This window comes from Micromys minutus, assembly GCF_963924665.1.
Source record: "Micromys minutus genome assembly, chromosome: 2".
NCBI classification, from domain to species: Eukaryota; Metazoa; Chordata; class Mammalia; order Rodentia; family Muridae; genus Micromys; species Micromys minutus.
Genome location: NC_137971.1, coordinates 3211071 through 3233407, shown reverse-complemented (window position 1 = coordinate 3233407; position 22337 = coordinate 3211071). Strand labels below are relative to the sequence as shown.

At 39.5% G+C, this 22337-nt stretch overlaps 1 protein-coding gene across 1 annotated transcript in view; it reads left to right on the top strand.

The window, feature by feature from the left end:
• Positions 1-22337, top strand: part of ATRNL1 (attractin like 1) — a 494725-nt gene that overhangs the window by 124149 nt on the left and 348239 nt on the right. Inside the window, exons 22-24 of the mRNA XM_080912593.1 lie at positions 3616-3710; positions 5126-5204; positions 6584-6741. Coding sequence (XP_080768719.1) covers positions 3616-3710; positions 5126-5204; positions 6584-6741 — 332 coding nt within the window. The remainder of the gene's footprint in view (positions 1-3615; positions 3711-5125; positions 5205-6583; positions 6742-22337) is intronic.

Below are 22337 nucleotides of genomic sequence, written 5' to 3'. Positions count from 1 at the left end.
ATTATTATATTGATCTGATGTGAATCCCAGGGAAATATCCGACTTTATGGTCTTGGGGACTGCCTTGGGCTTTCTGCTCTCCTGTGTGCTGGGGACCATACCGGGGCCCGAGGCATGCTGGGCTCTTGCCCCACCTCTATAGCCACAGCTTCTTTAGGAAGCTGAATTTTAGTAGGCACATTCTACACTGTCTTGTGATCAGCCGTGACCACGTCATGTGATACTGTGTGTGCCTCGTGGCACCAGTGTCTTTCCACGACTTTTTGCCTGACGGACACCTTCATCAGGCTGTCTGTCCTTCCGCAGTGAGGCAGCTTTTTACAGGTGGAATACGAATTAGTGACAATTAAATTAATCTGTGTATTTCAGTAGCTGTTACCGATACTTGTGAGACTCTCTCAACTGTTTAATTTCACTTCAGTTTGTTGACTCCTTTGTGTGTTTCTTTTCAAGCTTTTTATAGTTTTTGAGGCACAAGGATTTTGACATAGTATTAGTTTATGGATTAATCCATCAAAACACATGGCCGTGATGTTCTTTAAAATTTTCATTCTGAGGGGCCGGAGAGATGGCTCAGTGGTTAGGAACACTGACTGCTCTTCCAGAGGTGCTGAGTTCAAATCCCAGCAACCACATGGTGGCTCGCAGCCATCTGTCATGGGATCGGATGCCCTCTTCTGGTGTGTCTGACGACAGCTACAGTGCACTCATATAAAAAAGTAAATAAAATCTTTGAAAAATTTTTCATTCTAGGGTGTTATTGTTAGGCATTTTTCTTTGAACATTAACGTTAAAAATTAATAAAGAAATGGTAAATGCAAATTACTTTTCCTACTTGTACGTCTGTACCTTTTAAATGTTTTCCGATATATACTAAAAACGTATTCCCTTTTTAAAGTCCCGAGGTTAACATTGTTAACTCGTTCCGTGGCAAAGCTGTGGCAGTCGTACGGCATCCACTGTTTTTCAGTCCTTCCTTTGTATCTGAGAGACACAGGCAGGAAGATAAGCCCGGTATGGGGACCAAAGACAAGGCCACGATGAAAATTAGAATAGAATTTCACCTTGCACACATATTTATAATTATTAATAGAATGAGCAAGAATAAAAATTCCAAGTTTTCAGAATATAATTACTAGAAATACACAGTCACATACATTGTAACCATAAAATCTTGTTTATTTTATAGATGATATTGTTAGAACATGAAGCCATCTTCAGACAGATTGTATGGGATGGTAATAGTGGCCATCAAGTTTATTGATGTTAATTAATATTAAAAGGTCAAATACTTTTCCACATTCTCGCTTTTTAACAGATGTTTGGTCTACCTATCTGGATAAAATAAATAAAAGTGTGTTATTTATTGATTTTACGTATAGGACTAGATGTGATTCCAAATGAAATAAACCCAGAAAGAATGCTGCAGATGCTTATATGTGCATGACAGCCGTTTTGTCTTTCTCTTCTCTTTTTTAAATCACCTTTAGATAATGTTTTTATTTTTAATATTTCTTGTACTACAATATAAGTTTTATCATTTACTCACTGTTAAGCCTTTTATCCGTATGCCATTTCCTATAGAATTCTTAGTTTTACGCGTATGCAGTGTGCATGTTTTGCCCTGTATGTACGTTTTCCCTCCTGTATGCAATACCTGAGGAGGCCAAAGGAGGCCATGGGATCTCCTGAGGCTGTAGTTACAGTCACAAGCCTCTGTGTGGTTGCTGAGAACTGAACCCAGGCCCTGCAAACGTGGCCAATGTTCTTAATATCTGAGCTGTCTTATTTGTCTGCCTGTCTGTCTGTCTGTCTGTCTCTCTGTGTCATTTCTATATTTCCGTATACTTTCAGTTCTTGTATAAATGTGAACATATATTTTTAGGATATTTTCTTCCTTAAATCATTATCAACATATTTGAATGTGAAAACTGTTATTTAGTACACATGTTCATAAGTACTCATGGTTCTGCCTCCTGTCCTTCTGTCTTAACTGTCATGTAAGCGTGATTGGCACCTAGACTATTAGGGTTTCTGTTACTGTAATAAGCACCAAAACCAAAAGCAACTTGGGGAATGCAAGGGTTCATTTCAGCTCACGTTTTAGTCCATCACTAAGGGGAGTGAGGTAAGGGACCCAGAGGCAGGAACTGAAGCAGTCCATGGAAGACTGCTGCCCATTCACTCCTCAGGTCCATGGCTTGCTCATCTTACTCTCTGATCCGCTCAGGGCCAGCTGCTGAGGAGATGCCCATGAGAGAGGCTTGGCTTTCTCAAATTAGTCATTAAACAAGTGTGATCCTCGCAGACTTCCTACAGTCCAACATGAAGGAGGCATTTTTTTCCAATTCCGCTTTCCCAAAGGACCCTAGCTTGTGCCAAATTATCAAAACTATTAGCATTTCTTTGTGAAGAATTTATGTATTTATGCCAGTGTGTATACAGACACACATATGTGTGCACACACATATGTAACAGCCTGGATGTCTATTGTTGTTAATAACTACTTGAGTTGTTCTTGATGTTATAGTCAAAGCGCACAAACTCAGGAGCCTTGGCGTCTTCACAAAGTTATTTAACCCATTTTCTAACTTTACATCATACCTATTTTCTCAAAATAAAGCGTCCCTGTTTTAATGTTTGAATCTGATTCTCCTTACCTGGGTCTTAGATATCATCTTGTTTTCCTTCTGCCTCTGTGGATCTGTCTCTGTGAATACATCATAGGAGTGAAATTGCGAGCTCTGTGGTCATCTGTGAGAAGCTTAAATAGTTTCTGTTACACGCCATATGTAGGAGGCAGCTCTTCATTTATTTTCACTCCTGAGTAATACTCTCCTAAATAAATACTTGCCATCGAGGGACTGTAGATTATTGTAATGTCTTGGTTATTACATATACTATAAATTCATTTTTCATACATTATACTCTATAGGAATATTTAGGTTTTTTCGCCAGAATGCCTTTTCTGTCATATATTTGACGTATACCACTTTTCAACTTGCTGTGATCTCTTCTTTTCCAACACTAGCATTCATATGTTGAAAATTTGACTTCTATTATTTCTTTGTAACTTTTTTCTTGATGCATAGGAATGGTTCAATAATTCAATATAAAAAGATGCCATCAAATTATATCCACTTGTATAAATTCAAAACTTACGTTAAATTGTAGTCTTTTTGGTCTGCACTCTACTGAGTTGAAAATTTTAGAGCATATTAAGTTGTTGGCAGTCAGGACTGTGTCTCAAATATCAGTTAATTACTTATTCAAAATCCCCCCGAAGATACAGTAGTGTAATTTCTCACATCCTATGGAGAAATAGAGCATTTTCCAATTAAATGAAAAACTGTGCATTTTGTCTCTTTCTGCACAGCTTGTTAGGGAAATGGTTTGTGCAGTCTGACGATTACTTGCTTAATTTATAGTGAATTGAACCTGTTGTACCCTACAGTTTTGTTGCTTAATGACATAGATTTGTATTTTACTATACTTGAATAGGCTGCTAGTATTTAATGATAAATTTAATACCATGTGCGATGTATTTTCACCCAACTCTTGCTTTGTATAAAGATGTTTCCCCAGTCTATGTCAGGATTCTCCTTTTCCCCACAGACAGTCTTCTCATTGACTACCAGTTCACCTTCAGCTTGTTACAGGAAGATGACCGGCACCACACGGCCATCAACTTCATCGCAAACCCGGAGCAGGTAAGGAGATGCTTCCTCCTCCAGGGAGTGTCCCTCCCAAGGCAGCCACGCTTTCTATCACCTTTACTGTGATTTCACGCCTTAGAATGATTACATTGGGGAATCCTGTAGAAATTATTATAATGCTTAAAATTCCTTTTCATAAAACAACGACTCGGATAATTGACAAGTTAGTATTTTGATCTATAGTCTCCTGGTTTAAATTATGTATCTATATTTATGCTTATAATTCTACAATTAAAATTCAGAAAACCCATATTTTCAGTAAAACAAAAGAATTCAAGGCATATTACATCAGACTCCCATTTGTGGGCACTAAAGCATGGTCTTGGTTCCATTGACTTCTTTTCTCAGTCTCTTACCTTACTGAGTGACACACTGACCCAGTTCTGCGGGCTCCCGAAGAGCAAACACATTGACACCAATAGTGAAGCTGAAAAAGGCAAACGTTTAAGAAAAGTCTCGTCTGTTTATTTAAAAATCAAACAACCCAAAGATATTCCCTGGGGCTAATCTTGGTGAGAAACATCTCCAGGCACACTGGTCTAGGGCTGATTTTCTTGTGCAATGAACCACCTGGAACAATTGGTAAAGTTAAAATAAGGTATTGATGAGTTCTCCTGTAGAAATAAACAAGGAGATGGCTTGTCATGTGTGGACTTCCAGTGCTTTTACAACAGACGTCAGACTTAAAGTTGGCACGTCCGTATGAACCGTGTCTAGAGTGTGACGTGGTTGTAGCGAGCTCACCTATAGAGTAAGCAGCCACCACAGCTTCCCCACCGCTTTACATCTCCTCAGTAGCTTAGATTTGGATTTGTAAAGGGTGAACGAAAATATCAAGATAGTTTCCTATGTGTGGTTGTCCACTCTGTTGTGGACTTTGAGTAGTTGTTTTCAAAATCTCGCTACCTAGAATAAAGTTAAACACACATAATGAAGGATGGATTAAAATTCAAATCAAGAGTTGTCTCTTGAATACATAAAATTTCCATGTTTTGCAGTCATGGAAGTAAAAGTTGTAACACGGACAAACAGACCCAGAACCCACCTTCCGAGAGGTCTGTGAGACAGGGCTCTGTGGAGGCCCCTTTTCCTCTGGGTAAAGGCAAAGATTAAACAAATGGAAAGAAAACATCTGTAACTAATAACTGCCTTTAAAGTGCAGTGTCCTTAAAACATCTTAGAAATTCTACGAAAACAAAGCCACCTTAGTGGACAGGAGGGATGGGGATCTTGCCTTGGTTCACCAGAACTTACTTCGCATTAAACTGCACACACACTATCTGTGTTTGTCCTGTTGAACATTTATATTATACAGTGTCAGAAATTCAGTGGGCAAAGGCAAACCAGTGGGTTGACTAATGTGCATCTAACACATTGCTACCTTTCTAACCTTAATTCTTTTTTGATAGTCAAACAAAAATTTGGACATTTCGATTAATGCTTCCAACAACTTTAATCTCAACATCACGTGGTCGGTTGGCTCAACAGGTAAAAAGAATTTCTGTCATCTTTTTGTACATGTGTTTGTGTATGGAAGTTGTTCTCATTTGATTTATTATTCTTTTAAATAATTAAAAAATGTACAATTGCTTTTCATCACTTTGAAGTTTTACTGATTAAAAATAACAAGTACTAACTTGAAAGCTTAATACTGTAACTTCTTTCTTCAATTAAAATTAGAAGGCTAAGGAATAATTTATGCCACGTAAGCACTTACAGTGTTGATGTTACGAGATGCTGTAAAGTTAATGAAGAAATGTTGACCCTTTAGTGTCTACATAGACTGAAATTTCAATTATTTAATTTATTATTAAAGTTATAAATCTAATTAACAACCCCAGTATTTACATGAAAGTGTTCTGCACTCACTGGTAAGAGTAACAAACTGTCTTTTATTACAAATCTTTCAAATACAGTCCTTCTGTTTGGTGTCAGAACTCAGAGGAAACACACTTTATGAGCATGTCTTCCATAATAATGTTTACAAATTGGAATGATTAATTTTTAAGAAATGCAAGCTATGAGGAAGATAAATTGTTATGTTGAATTATTAATTTGTAAGGTCATTTGTCAACACGTCTGTTAAGTGATGAGCTTAGACAAACCATACTGCTTGTCAAGACAGTATACAAACTATGTTTGGATAGATCCATGGAAAATGCGTTTAGTTCCTCAGGATACTAATTCCAATTATTTTACTGCTCATTAAAATAGGGGTTTAGCCACAATAGTTGGAAATGCCCTGCTCAATTTGGCTAATTTTAGTAAACATTTACTGAATGAACAATATGTTCACTAATTGAACATTCATGTAGTATTTTAAATTATGGCCTCTTTCTAGATTTTTTTTTTTTTTTTTGATGGTAGGAATGGTTCAATTTGTAGAAAAGCAATTATGTTGATTTTTTTTTTTCATTTTTTAAATTGGGTTAAGACACGAGTCAACAATATGGGCTGATTGTACAAAAGTCTCTGGAGAGTAATAGGAAGCAGGGCCTACTCTGTGCACCCAGTCACCGGAGTCCCCAAGGCTTTCGCTGCCCAGGCACTGCTGTGGCCCTCAAACATAGTGTTCAAGTTGAAAACCAAAAATGAGATACTTCTGGAGTCAAGTTATATCACAAAAGAACATCAGGACTCAAAAGCAGTGCCAACTGCACAGCCCGGCATCACTTTAATGTGCCATTTTTATACTGTGTTACATCATAGCTTTTTTCACCCTAAATGGCAAAGTATGCAGAGGTGTCAGTGGGCCTCCAGGGAGGTGTCCACGGAGGGCGAGAGTAGCTGTTGCGGGGCACTGTTGTCATGGTGGTCTATGACTTCAGTCTGTAAGACTTGGCTTTACTCTAATTCACTCATTTCAGGAGGAACGATATCTGGGGAAGAGACTCCTATAGTGTCCAAGACAAACATAAAGGAATACAGAGACAGCTTTTCCTATGAGAAGTTTAACTTCAGAAGCAACCCCAACATTACATTCTATGTGTACGTCAGCAACTTCTCCTGGCCGATTAAAATACAGGTGAGCGTGCGAAGGCTCATGTCTGACTTGAGTGTTTTCATGCTGAGACAATGCTGATTTGTCTGGAGATGCCGCACACTTATTCATCGTCCTGAACGGTAAGGCGCTCACGACCCCTCCTAAGATACGGCCTATGATTATCTGTAAGAGGAACAGCTCCATAAAGACACTGCTGGGCCAGCTGGAGAGTGCTGAAGCCCTGAGTCTGGAAACAGTGATGATGTTCGGGCTTTCTCATTAAGAAATTGATGGCAAATGCCTTCATATAACTCAATTTGAAATAACTCGTGTTTCAGTAATGTTTAATATTCTCTGTCTCTCTCTCTCTCTGTCTCTCCCCCTCTCTGTCTGTCTCTCTGTCTCTCTGTCTCTCTGTCTCTCTGTCTCTCTCTCTCTCTCTCTGTGGTATATACAGGATATAATTTGTCTTTCTTTAAGATTTAAATTCTAACTTTAGGACCAAAGCTTCTCATACTTTGCTTCCTCATTTATATCTTCCATGTATTAATTTCATCCTTTTTTCTTTTATTGAAACTATTTTTTTTTGCACATGACATATTCTAACTCTGGTTTCTTCTCCTTCAACCTCTCTCAGCTCCTCCCCTCACCTCCTGTTCCGATTCACTCCGTTTCTGTCTCACTAGAAAACAAACAGGCTTTTAAGGGATAAGAATGAAACAAATGAAGTCTACTAAGATACGATCAAAGGGAGCACACTGGGACTGGATGAAAGAACAGACAGAAGGAAAAGAGACCCAGAGAAACAGCAGAGACCCACCATCTCTGCACTCAGGAACCCCATGAAAACACTGAACTGTAAGCTGTAGCAAACGCTCAGAGGACCCGTGCGGCCTCTCGTGCGTGTGGTCCCCGTCTCAGAATCCTCCTGTGTTTGCTCAGACACACCCACGGGCCTGTTTTCTTGGTGTCCCCATGTTCTCTGGCTCTAAGCACATCCCCTTTAGGTCTGGGTCTCCACGTCTCACTCTCCGAGCTGTCAGGCTGGGCTCCTTGCGTGCTCCCAGCGGCTCCTAGAGAGGCTTCCGAGGATTCCTGAGCGCAGGTCCTGTTTCTCTTGTTCCTTCCCAGCGTGCGCTACAGAAGGCTTAATTTTATTTCTAGGGAATCTTTCAAAATGTCTTTGAGGTGTTGTTAATTTGTATTTTGATAAAATCAGTTTTGACATTGGGCTTTTATTCCCATAGGCTTGACCGACTTGAATCACATTAGTTTACTGAACAGGTCATTTTTACCCCATTTTAGAGTGTTATGTTTAAAATCTTTTAGCGATTCAAATTGTTTCTTTACCTTCGGTATAAGGAATTAAAAACTTAGGCATCATGAGTAGACATCTGTGAGGGTTTTATTTATTTTAGTTGCTGTATTATATGGGTAGAGTCAGGTCTTTTTAAAATAATGAGTGTAGTGATAAAGTTTTCATCTATAATTTATTTTAACGCCTAAATGGTGTAAGTACTCAGTGTTAAAGACATTAGAGATTATGGCTCAGGAAACTTACTCATTTAAGCTAATTTAGGAGACTTATTTCTACATTGTATAGTGACTAACATAGAAGATGTCTCATTCAGAAATTCTAAATATATTTACATGTAATTCATACATTTTGATACTGACAAAGTATAAATTTAAGATTCGACGCATAAATACTGATTAGATTTCACTTGGTTTAATCAAATTTCAGAAGGAATAAGGGCTCATTTGCGTAGCTTACTCCATTGTAATTAAAATTGATATGATTGTTGTATTTTAATTATTTCCTGCTTTTCAGTTTTTGGTTATCTAATTATGGCTTATTTTTAAGTCAATTACATAGATACTTTAGAATGTTCATAAATATTTAATTATTTGAAATTAACTTTCTAAATTAGATTTTCTTTGGAGAGTATACTAGTAGGCTCTTCTGGTTGTGAAACCAGAATTTGTTACTGAGTGTAGATTCTTCACCCTGTCTAAGTAGTGTAACTTAGAATACTGTTGGTATGGCTCATGTATGTATATCAGTTTTTATTCTTTATTAAACTTGTTATGTTAGTCCCAAGAAATGTTAAAGCAGATATACATGTCTACTTAAAGCAGTACAGTACACTTCAGTTATTATAGCTAAAATAGTATAATTGAGGGTTTTTTCCAAATAATGTACTTTAAGGGTTTTACTTTATGTCTCGTGATTTTTGTCTTGTAAAGAGAACTAGTTATACAAAATTTTATTTTTGTTGTTTTTAAAGACTTTCTAAAGTGTGAGGGTTTGTGTCTTTTTTTTTTTTTTTTTTTTTTTTTTTTGTAAGATTTACAATCCAGAGGAAGTTAGAGGGAGAGAACGTAGTGAAAGGCTCCGGACGGAATGTGGAAAAGAAAAATGAAAAAACAAAATAAAACAAACCTTAAAAACATAATTATAAGCTCTAAGTTTGTTGTATTGTAAAAATGCAAAATACTTTCTTACTTTAAACAAATAAAACTTATAACTTAATCTTCAAAAAAAAAAAAGAAAGAAAGAAACAAACAGGCAATAATAAAACAGAACCTTAGATGCAAATGAGGCACACAGACTGGAGGCCAGTAAACTCCAACTGCATTGGCGCTAATTTCAGAATTTGGAACAAAAAGACTAATTCTTTATTCAGTATAATTTTATAAGTGTGATAACTGTTAAGATTAATCTTGGCTAATTTTACCATATTTAATATTAATCATAACAAATTATTCTCAAGTTCTGAAAGATGTTTTCAGCATTGCCACTTTGAGTTTAGTCTTCGATGTCACAGACAACTCTGGGGCGCCCTGAGACTGGAAGGAAGAGGATTGTTTTCCTCTTAATAATTGTGAGAAACCAGTGTGGGAGCTTTAAATGTCAAACAGCCTGGGACAGCGTGTTTCCATTCCTGGTCTCAGATTCGTAGTAGAGCCTGAAACAGTTCACGTTGCTAAGAGCTCATTTAGGACGGTCTCACTTCAGAATTCTTACCTCTGAGGCTTCATGGAAGCTCATTTCTCTCCACCCACCATGCGGACCGGGACAGCGGCCTCAGGTACTGGAAGTCTGGTCCTGGTCAGTCCTCTTTAGAACCGTCTCTCAGGGCTAACACTTGTCCTTACCATCCAATGTGACCCCTGTCTGCTTTCTTATTTAGTGTTGATAGTGTTTTATCGACTGTACGCTTAGCTAAAACTTGTTTGGTTCATTAATAATAACCATATATATATACATACGCACACACATATATATATGTACATGTATCAGAGCTTCTTATTTTTCTGAATCATTATAGTAAAACTATGCATATAATGTCATAATCAACTATTTAACATCTATACTGTTTATAATTTTTCAGTGTTTTCTCCCCCTTTCCTTTTCCCTTTCTCTTCTTCTCCCTTCTCCATTCTCACTCTCTTTGTTTTGAAATAATTTGTCTTCTTTCTTTTTTTTTGGTGAAAGATAGGAAATGAGTTAATTTACTTGAGAGCTGTATTACTTGGTGTTCCAGAGGAACAGACTTGTAGAATCTCTTAATCATCTATCTATCTATCTATCTATCTATCTATCTATCTATCTATCTATTTATCTATCTATCTACCTATCATCTATCTATCTATCATCTATCTATCTATCTATCTATCATCTATCTATCTATCTATCTATCTATCTATCATCTATCTATCTATCTATCATCTATCTATCTATCAATCATCTATCTTTCTATTTATCTATCTATCATCTAATTATCTATCTGTTATCTATCTTTCTATCTGTATCTACCATCTATTATCTATCATCTATCTTTGTATCTAACAAGTGTTTATTAGAATGGCTTACAAGCTTTGGTCCAGCTAGTCCAACAACTTAGGAACATCAAGAGACATCTTAAAAGATTTCCTGCAGTCCAGGCATGATCTTTCTTACCTCCACTGGAGAGAAGCTATCTAATTTCCTTTCGTGTCTGTACCTGCTGTGAAGAGACACCACTGCAGCTCTTAGGAAAGAAAACATTTCATAGGTCTTGCCTACAGTTTGAGAGGGGCAAGCAAGCAGACATGCTGTGGAAACAGCTGAGGGCTTTCCATCTGTCTCTGTAGGCAGCAGCAAGAGCGAGCCCCTGGGCTTGGCATGGGCTCTTGAGAGTCCACCCCCAGTGACACACTTCTGCTACCACACCTCCTATTCCTTTCAGAGAGTGCCTCTCTCTGGTGACCAAGCATCTGTGGGCTCATTAAGCATCATTCAAGTCTATGAACCCATGGGGTCCATTCAAACCACCACAGTCACCCTCTAACAGTGTCCTTCCTGTTTTCTTAAGGGCTTTGGAAGCCCAAAGTGACCAGGGGGAAGTCGGAGCTTCCAATTAAGTATTTGTTAAGTCTCATGGTGAGAGTTCAGCTCCCTTTGGGACCCAAGCTTCTAGGTCACCAGAACGTAAGGCCATGGGAACAAGAAGAAAAAATGTCCCTAATGGGTCCATGGGAGCGGGAGTGAGTGTGACTGTTCACTTTATCACCCCTTGATTTCACAACAGTCGATCCTGGTCATGGGAGAAACCATATCTTATACTCTAAGCGTGTTTTCACAAGGCCATTCCATCTTTTTGTCAGACCAGCAGCTCCAGGATGGTGGGGAGCATTGTATGGCTAGTGGAGTCCATGGTCATGGGCTAACTGTCACACTTCGCTGAGTGTGAGGACAGTTCCTTGGTCAGCAGTAATACTGTAAGGAATACCATGGTGGTGAATAAGGCATACTGTAAGGCCATTATGTGCAGGAAAGACAAATCCATAACCTAAATAAGTATCTACTCTAGTAAGGACAAAGTGTTGTTCTTTCCAAGGAGGAAGTGGTCCTACAGAGTCAACCTGCCACCTGCCACTGTGCAGTATCTGGACCTCAGTGTCAGTTTCGGCGGTTGTATCTGGTACTTGGCAGGATCTGTAGCCAGGTCAGCTTTGGTCGTGGAAGGTCCTGTCGCTGATGGTAAATCTGCAAGTCCCTGACCACCCACTCAGTCCACTGGCTACAGCCCAGGAATCAGAACAGTCACACATCGGGCTGTTTCTGAAGATTTCCCTTTGTCGCTGTGTTTCAGGGCTAGCTCACAATGCACTTGTAATTCTTCAGCCATTCACTTCTGGGTGGTGCCTGTATGATATGCAGAATCATCAGCAAACCAGGCCCTAGTTGTCTTTTCCTCAGTCAGCTGGTCATAGGCCACACCCTTCACATACATATACAACCTTCGCTTGTTATGGGTCCTGCCGTGCATGCTCTGCGCAATGGCTTTTCGGGCTAGACAGCACTCAGCCCAAGATGGGCACCTCAGGTCCATGGTACCTGGGTGGTGCATTGTCGGACATCCAGTTTCCTCTAAGTCTCAAAACTCCAAAGGTCTCTTCTGTGCTTCACCTATAAAGGGGTCTGTCAGAGATGACAAGCGTAACCCTCTCCTCACTGACAGCTTAAGTACATCAGGTCTGCTGGGCCGAGTGGCAGAACAGCCTGCTCAGCAGCCTGGACCTGATGCAGAACCTTCTCAGGCTCCACACAAAGCTAACAGCTAGAGTAACACACCCAAGTGAGGAATGTGCTGTCTCCAGAATCCAAGTAAACCTACTAACTGTTGTTCCTTGTGGTGGAGGGAGGGGTTAGTGGAAATAACTTACCTTTCACGTAGAAGAATGTCTCTGCATAAACTATACATACCACTGGACTTGTAAGAATTTTTCTGAGTTCGAAGGTCCTTAAATTGTGGTTGGATTAATTTTCCATCCTCTAATACGCTCAAGTCCTCAATGGGTTCAAACTTGTTGCTACCTTTGGCTCATTTGTCCAGTTAGCACAATATCATTAATAGAGTGAACCGAGGTGATATTTTGTGTAAGAGACAGGCCTGGAGTTAGTGTTTCCTTGCGGTATCATTATAAAGGTATACTGCTGGCTTTGACAACTGACAGCATATTGCTTCTTGTGGAAAGACATCAGGAAAAAGGCATTTGCTGGATTAGCGGCTATATGGCAGGGGATGTGTTAACCTGCTTAAGGGAGGACACCGTATCTGGTACAGAAGTCAAGCTGTACTTGACTGAGTCAAAGGGGGGTGTGATAGGAACCACCACCCCTGCATTTTCCAAGTCCTTGATGGTGCCCTAGTTTCTGTAGTTCCTCTAGAGATAAATACTCTGTTAGAGTCACTGACTTCCTTGGCACAGACGACTCTTACAGCTTCCATTTAGCCTTTCCAACTACAATAGCTCACACAGGGCAGGGAACCAATGTGAGAATCCTGCCAACTTCTCAATAAAACTATCCCAAGTACACAGTCTGGGGCTGGAAATCAACCGCAGGCTGAGTTTGGGGACCCTCTGGATATGAGTCAGACTTTACCTAAAACTCCACTAATCACCTGACCTCCAGAAGGTCCCACTTTAGCTGGAGAGCCACAATATTTCTTGGTGACTCCTGGAATCAGCCTCAATTCAGAACCAGTGTCTAGCAGAACCTAGAATCTGCACTTGCTAGATGACGGCTCACACAATGGCTGTAGGGACCACACTCTCCACTTCTACCAAACATCTCATTATTGCTTTGAATTCCTCTGCCTTCTGACAAGACAGCCTGGGGCACTCCCATGGCATGCCCAGAGCACTCCCATGGCATGCCCTGAGCACTGTTTCAGCAGCTTCTCTTTCCTGACATCATTCTCCCTCTGATGTAGTGGACATGTCAGATTATTTCATCCTTCCTTCTTGACCAATGAATCTGTGATCATGTTCCACTGATTAGCTTGCCTAGGATCGATCCTCCTCTGTCCCCATGGTACCCTTGCTTCCTACTTTGCGTATCTGAGACCTTCACTGTGTTCTTAATAAGTTTCTTTCAATTTCCTGGGAATGTGTCATCCAACATGAAGCTCTAGGCTGCGCCTTTTCTTTGGCTGTTCTTTGTGTGTTTTTCCATTCTTAGCACCTTAGTATATCTGCAGGTCTGCTGTGAGCTCACTCGGGCAAGCGGAAGCTCCCTGACCAAGTGAAGACCCGCTCTGCTTATGGAAAGACCAGGGCTTGTGTCTGAGACAGAGACTGGGGTCCTGTTTGGTTTGGGCAGCGGTGTGTTGGCAACAGAATGCGAGACAAGAACATTTAAAGCTAACATTTAAGCCGAGTTGGTCAGAGCATATCATATTGCCCAGCGTAATAAAAACGGAGAGAGCGTTCTACTTCATGGAGTACAGGAGTATCTGCTGAAAATTAATACAGTTTATCACGCTCGCTATCGCAAAATTTTATTAAAAATTTAACAAAGGCTTGATCTCCTGTCCTTTAGCCAGAATTACAGAAGTTCTGGTCGACTTTTATTGTCTTTGTTCTCATTGTAGAAATAAAATTATAAAAGACTTATCAAATTAAAATCATATGGATATCTTTCGCTCTGTACGTTAAAAGCCATGTTTGATTGTAACAGGGACTGCTGTCAAAACAGACGTGTTCTAGAATTTTAGATACGTTGTTTGTTATGGAAAATAACTCATGGAATATTTTTCGAGTGCAAATTTTATTTCTCTTTAGGCTGCCTTATAATCAGCTGTCTTTCCGGCTGTGTGTCTGTTATTGTGGCGTGTGCCTCATGTCTCTTATGCCTGCTGTTTGTAATGAAAGTCATGATATTCAGTTCTTTGGAGTCTCAGAATGGTAGGGAAAAACTTGTTAGTATAAGATATGGAGAAATAGTGATATGTCAAGTGTGTGAACTCTGTGTATTCAAAATGTTATAAAATTACTGACTGGTTGACACACTCAGAGTCAGTATAATTAATTTTTTTAAAAAATAAAGTAAGAAAATAAAGCTAGGAAAGCAATGGAAGACAGACAGACAGACAGACAATGCATTTTCCATGAAGCAGTGTCGATGTGAATTACTGTGGATTGTATCAGGAACCTTGGAGACCAGAAACAAGTGTCACATTTGTGGCAAAAGAAAATAACAGTCACTCCGAATCCTGCATTTTACAAATCCATCCCTCAGGAAGGAGGGGAAAGTGTTTTTAGAGGAGGTTCGGGCACTGCGTAGAGGGAGGATAGACAAGTGGCCTCGTAGTAGGACGTGGGGACACACCTCCACAGTTCATCACTGAGTATAACTAGAGTGCTCCAGCACAACCTAGATCCATTCGACATACAGAGAGTGATGTAAAGGTTTATATGAGAACATAACATTACAATATGAATATTATTCTTTTCAACATAAGGATTTCTTGAATTTTCTTTAGCAAACTGTTTGTCCTAGGATTCCACCCCGAAGGTGATCTGGATAAGATACAGTCAAGGTTAGGTGTTGAAACTCTCTAAGCTTCTGAGTCAATTCAGGCCGACTTAATAAATACTAGAGCGGTCCACCCAGCTGTTTTCGTGATACACCGCTGTGGTTTACAGATCTCCAGGTTCCTTTCTGTGTCTGGTCTAATGCCCTGACATGAAGAAACGTTGCTTTACTGTTCCACGTTCCGTTCATGGTCTAGAGTGGAGGGAAACAAACACACGGACTGCTCGGTTTGCTTACTTCTCTGTGCTCGATTTTTCACTCCTACACCGTGCAAGGCCCCTGCTTGGAGAATGGTGCTGTCCGGGTGCTGGTTCCATCCAAACCAATTAACTTTCTTTACGCAGTCATCCAGCCTCGCGCACACAGGTCTGCCCAATCTACACAACCTGCCCTGGAGTCGCTGTGACTGTGTACCTCACTGCTGTAGAGTGTAGTCAGCCTTCCCACTCACCCGTAACCCCGCATAGACCACTGTTCAGCCAGAGGAAGGCGGAGATGCTGGGGGCCACATACTCAGGTTCAGAGATACCAGATCACATGTAGAACGTTTTATCAAAACAAAAGGTTGGAAACTACAAAATTTTGTGCCTTCTAGTGGCTGGGTCTAACCAGATCAAAACTGCTGCGGTGATTAGCGTTTCACTCCGAGCACAACCGACCTCCTCCATGTGGAGCTGCTGAGTGTCGCCACCTCAGATTCTCCTCCCCAGACCCTTGCTCTGACCGGAAGTTACGCTTTCCCTTTTCTACCAGCTATTGGCTGTCAGATCTTTATTTAACCAATCAGAGAAAGGCAGGTGAGGAAGGAACAAATACAGGTATATACACTTTCATAGAGAATACTTCAACCACAGAAGGGTTTATGTGTTTCAGTAGTTAGCCCAACTCCAAATGCTGTAGACGAACCCCGTCTCCCCTCCCCCAGAACTAGTGTAGCAGCAGCCTGTGCGGATTGGCAGAATGTTGTTTTAACTGTTGGGCATTTTGACTTCTGAGGCCGCTGTTTCGTGGTGGGTACGCTGCTAAGTCATGTTGCTTAGACACATCTTAGGCATTCCTGAGACCCCACAGGTAATAGAGACACACATGCTGGTTTTGTGTACAAGTAAACCATGCATTTCTTTTGGTAGCCACAGGGCTGGCATCCTGGAACCCATCTTGGGTGTGGAAGACATGAAGACAGACAAATACAAGTACTGGGGTCAGGTGGAGCCGTCTGGCTGATCTCCACAGGAGGATTTGGAGGGAACCATCTCAGGCTCAAACATGCAGGAGGAAAGAACTACAGTTGATAGTTTTTATGCACCTATCAGTAATTCCCAACATTCACACTCAGGCACTAACCCTCGTGGAAAGCTTTGCCACCGCCTTAGGTCCGGGCCATATGGCATTTTAAAAAACAGACAAATGTACAGATTTTAAAACCATTTTTACATAAAGCTATATGAATATATTTTTAAAAATACTTGAATTTTTTTAAAGGTTTGATAGTATGCATTGAAATCTTACTAGGTACCATAAGCATAAACTACATGTAAAATAAAATATAATATGGAAATAGTCAAGGTTTTCTTGGTGTGTAAAGATTAAACATAATGACTTTTAAATATCAAGAATTGCCACAAGGCTGTATTCTTAGCTCTTGAGTTAGTAATAATTTAAGGTCTAGGTGTACCCCACTCTAAAAGGGTGCTATACACTTTTTTTTTCTAAGAAGGACCAAGGCTTCCACTTTTTGGCCTTCTTTTGAACTTCATATGTTCTGTGAGTTGTTTCTGGGGTATTCAGAGCTTTCTGGGGCTAGTATCCAATTATCAGTGACTTCATATTATGTCTGTTCTTTTGTGACTGGGTTACTTCACTCAGGATGATAGTCCCTAGATCCATCCATTTGCCTAGGAATTTCATATTGTTTCTAATAGCTGAGTAGTACTCCATTGTGTAAATTTACCACAATTTCTGTATCCATTCATCTACTGAAGGACGTTTGGGTTCTTTCCAGCTTCTGTCTATTATAAATAGGGCTGTTATAAACATGGTGGAGCATGTGTCTTTGTTGTATGTTGGAGCATCTTTGGGGTATATGCCCAGAAGTGGAATAACTGGGTCTTCAGGTAGTACTATGTCTAATTTTCTGAGGAACCACCAGACTGATTTCCAGAGTGGCTGTACCAGCTTACACCTCCACCAACATTGGAAGAGTGCATCTTTTTCTCTGCATCCTTGCCAGCATCTGCTGTCATCTGAGTTTTTTGATCTTAGCCATTCTGATTGGAGTGAGGTGGAATCTCAGGGTTGTTTTGATTTGCATTTCCCCGATGGCTAATGATGTGGAGCACTTCCTTAGGTGCTTCTCAGCCATTCTATAGTTCTCAATTGAGAATTCTTTGTTTAGCTCTGTACCCCATTTTTAAAGATAGGATTGTTTGATTCTCTGGTGTCTAAATTCTTGAGTTCTTTGTATATATTGGATATTAGGCCTCTATCAGATGTTGGATTGGTAAAGATCCTATCCCAGTCTGTTGGCTGCCATTTTGTTTTCCTGACAGTGTCCTTAGCTTTACAGAAACTTTGCAATCTCATGAAATCCCATTCATTGATTCTTGATCTTAGAGTATAAACCATTGGTGTTCTGTTCAGGAAAATTACCCCTGTGCTCTGTGTTCTAAGGTTTTTCTCCTCTTTCTCTTCTAATAGTTTCAGTGTACCTGGTTTTATGTGGAGATCTTTGATCCACTTTGCACTTGAGCTTTGTACAAGGAGATAAGAAAGGAACTATTTGCATTCTTCTGCATGCTGACTGCCAGTTGAGCCATCACCATTTGTTGAAGAGGCTGTCCTTTTTCCATTAAATGTTTTCAGCTCCTTTGTCAAAGATTAAGTTGAGCATATGTGTGAGAGTTTATGTCTGGATCTTTTATTCTATTTCATTGATCTTCCTGCCTATCTCTGTACCAGTACTATGCAGTTTTTAACACAATTGCCTTGTAATATAGCTTGAGGTCAGGGATGGTGAGTCCTGCAGAAGATTTCTTGTTGTTGAGAATAGATTTCCAGATGAATTTGCAAACTCTATGAAGATCTGAGTTGGAATTTTGATGGGGATTGCATTCAATCTGTAGATTGCTTTTGGTAAGATGGCCATTTTTACAATGTTGATCCTTCCAATCGATGAGCATGGGAAATCTTTCCATTGTCTGAGATCTTCTTCATTTTCCTTCTTCAGAGGTTTGAAGTTTTTGTCATACAGGTCCTTCACTTGTTTAGTTAGAGTCACACCAAGTTCATAGTTTTTGTGACTATTATGAAGGGTATCTTTTCCCTAATTTATTTCTCAGCATGTTTGTCCTTTGAGTAGAGGAAGGCTACTGCTTTGTTTGAGTTAATTTTATATCCCTCCACTTTGCTGAAGTTGTTTATCAGCTATAAAATGTCTCTGGTTGAATTTTCGGAGTCACTTAAGTATACTATCATGTCATTGGCAAATAGTGGTATTTTGACTTCTTCCTTCCAGATTTGTATCCCTTTTATTTCCTTTTGATGTCTAATTTCCATGGCCAAGACTTTCAGTACTATATTGGTTAGGTAGGGAGAGAATGGGAAGCCTTGTCTAGTCCTTGATTTTAGTGGAATTGCTTCTCACCATTTAGTTTTAAGTTGGCTGCTGGTTTACTGTATATTCCTTTTACTGTGTTTATGTATGGGCCTTGGATTCCTGTTCTTTCCAAGACTTTTAACATGAAGGGGTGTTGAATTTTGTCAAATGCTTTCTCAGCATCTAGTGAGATGATCATGTGGCTTTTTTTCTTTGAGTTTGTTTATATGGTGGATTACGTTGATGGATTTCCGTATATTGAATCATCCCTGTATCCCAGAAATGAAGCCTACTTGATCATGGTGAATGATCATGTTTATGTATTCTTGGATTCAGTTTGCAAAAATTTTATTGAGTATTTTTGCATCAATTTTCATGAGGGAAATTGGTCTGAAGTTCTCTTTCCTTGTAGGATCTTTGTGTGGTTTAGGTATGAGAGTAATTGTGGCTTCGAAGAATGAGTTGGGTAGTTTCACATCTGACTCTATTTTGTGGAATAGTTTGGAGAGTATTGGTATTAGGTTGTCAATGAATGTCTGATAGAATTCTGCACTGAACCCATCTGGTCCTGGGCTCTTTTTGTTTGGGAGGCTTTTGATGACTGCTTCTATTTCTTTAGGTGTTAATGGGGTTGTTTAGATGGTTTATCTGATCCTGATTTAACATTGGTATCTGGTATCTGTCTAGAAATTTATCCATTTTCTCCAGATTTTCCAGTTTTGTTAAACATAGGCTTTTGTAGTAAGATCTGATGATTTTTTAATTTCCTCATTTTCTGTTGTTATGTCTCCCCTTTCATTTCTAATTTTTTAATTTGGTTACTTTCTCTGTGCTCTCTAGTTAGTCTGGCTATTGTGGTCAAGTTTTGAAAAGGTGCTGTGAGGTGCTGAGAAGAAGTTATATTCTTTTGTTTTCTGATGAAATGTTCTGTAGGTGTCTTTTAATTCCAATTAGTTCATAACCTCTGCTAGTTTTGCTGTGTCCTTCTTCAGTTTCGGCTTTCATGATCTGTCCATTGATGAGAGTGGGGTGATGAAATCTCCCACTATTATTGTGTGTGGTATAATATATGCTTTGAGCTTTAGTAGGGTTTCTTTTATGAATGTGGGTACTCTCGTATTTGGACCATAGATGTTCAGTATTGAGAATTCATCTTGATAGAGTTTTCCAGTAATGAGAAAAAGTATTCTTTCTTATTTTTTGATAACTTTTGATTGAAAATCTATTTTATTCAATATTAGCATGGCTACTCCAGCTTTTTTATTGGGGCTATTTGTTTGGAATTTTTTTCCCCAGCCCTTTACTCTGAGGTAGTGTCTGTCCTTGTCTCTGAGATGAGTTTCCTGTATGCAGCAAAATGCTGGATCCTGTTTATGTATTCAGTCTGATAGTCTATGTCTCTTTATTGGGGAATTAAGTTCATTTATGTTAACAGATATTAAGGAATAGTGATTGTAGTTTCCTGTTATTTTTTTGTCCGAGGTAGAATTATGATTGTGTGTCTTTCTTCTTTTGGTTTTCTTGCTTAGTTATTTTCTTACTTCTCCTAGGGTGTAGTTTTCTTGCTTTTCCTTGTGTTGGGTTTTCTATCTCTTATCCTTTGTAAAGCTAGATTCCTGGTCAGATATTGTGTAAATTTAGTTATTTCCTGGAATATCTTGGTCACTCCATGTATGGTAATTGAGAGCTTTGCTAGTTTAGTAATCTGGGCTGGCATTTGTGTTCTCTTAGAGTCTGTATGATGTCTGTCTAGGGTCCTTTAGCTTTCATAATCTTTGTTGAGAAGTCGGGTATAATTCTGATTGATCTGCCCTTATATGTTACATGTCCCTTTTCCCTTACTGCTTTTAGTATTATTTCTTTGTTTTGAACATTTGGTCTTTTGATTATTCCGTGTCGGGAAGAATTTCTTTTCTGGTCCAATCTATTTGGAGTTCTGTAAGCTTCTTTTATGCTTGTGGTCATCTCATTCTTAAGGGTAGGGAAATTTTCTTCAGGATTTTGTTCAAGATATTTACTGTGCCTCTTAGTTGATATTCTTCGCCCTCTTCTATTCCTATTATCCTTAGGTTTGGTCTTCTCATTGTGTCTTGGATCTCCTGGACATTTTGGATTAGGAGCTTTTTGGTTTTTGAATCTTCTCTTGCTGTTTTGTCTGTTTTCTATGTTGTCTTTGGCCCCTGAGATTCTCTCTTCCATCTCTTGGAGTCTGTCGCTGATGCTTGCATCTGTGACTCCTGATTTCTATTTTAGGTTTTCTATCTCCAGAGTTGTCTCTTTTTGTGTTTTCTTTATTTTTTTATGTTTCTGTTTTCAATTCCATCATCTGTTTGGTTGTGTTTTCCTGTAGTTCTTTGAGTGATTTCTTCTGGTTCCCCTGTAATTATTTAAGGGAGTTATTCACATGCTTCTCAAAGATCTCCATTATCATCATGAAGTATGATGTCAAATCTATGTCTTGTTTTTCTGGTGTGTTTGGCAATCTGCTACCTGCTGTGGTGGTAGTGCTGGGTTCTGATGTTGCCAGGTTGTCTTGGTTTCCATTGCTTAAGTTCTTTCGCTTTCCTCTTGCCACCTTGTTATCTGTGATTATAGGTGATCTTGTTGTCACTGACTGGTTCCTGTCTCTCCTGTGGATTTGAGGGCCCGTGGGCTCAGGAAGAAAATTGCTTCAGAGTGTTTGTTTGTGGGCTGAGCTTTGGAGGTTCCTATTCTGAGGCAGTGCTCCTGCCGCTCGGAATTTACATGTCATAGTCTAAGTTAAATTACACCACACTGGCTCTAAATTACCTGCTCCTAGTAAATGACATTTGGTAATTCACTATTAGCTCAATCTGCAAAACTGATGTGGTAACTTAGAGTTTATTTTTATGAGAATGATGCTAAGGCCTTTCCGGGTCAGTTCCGATTTCCATCCTAGATGGTGGTGTTCCTTCCCTGACCACGGGTCAGCTGACACCGCCGGCTCGGGAAAGACCTGACTGCTGAGCCCACCGGCCCACACGTGGGCCAGCATTCTGGATGAAGCACATGATCTGTTTCAGACAGAGTCAGAGGAGGCGCTTCTGGCTCAGTAGGGCTTGTAGTCAAGATTAGCCCTCCTGCGCATGCTCAAGTGCTGACAAACGCCTGCACACCCTAATTCCAAGTAGCAGTCATAGATGGTACTGTGTTGTGTTTGTGTCTCTGCCACAAATTATAAGCTAAGGAAGCCTTAAAAAATTATAAATGATTTTTCTATTAGGCTCCATTTCTTTAATTTCTAAATCTGAGCTGCTATAAATTAGGAAGTAGCCGTGATTGTTCATCTTTATTAGTTAAAATTAGGTTAGTGGTGCTTAGTTAAAAATTTCTAGCTGAAAATATAAATATGAGTAGCACATAAGAAATATTTAAACAGATAATGTGGACCCTCCAAAACAAAGCAGATATTATAACTCAGAAAATGAAAATATTTACTTACTTTCTAGCTCTTAGAAATAATGCTTCCTGACTCCTTATCTGAAACTGTCCTTATCTGGTGTCTTATCTAACGCTATTCTTTACCAGCCTCAAATGCCTTTTTTAGATAAGAGGCTCAGTGTAAAATCCATTTTCCAAAGGAAGTTCCTTCCGAAGAACATTTTCAACTCTTAGGTTTCTAAAAAAGTCAAGTGAAAGAGTCTTCCTTTCTGT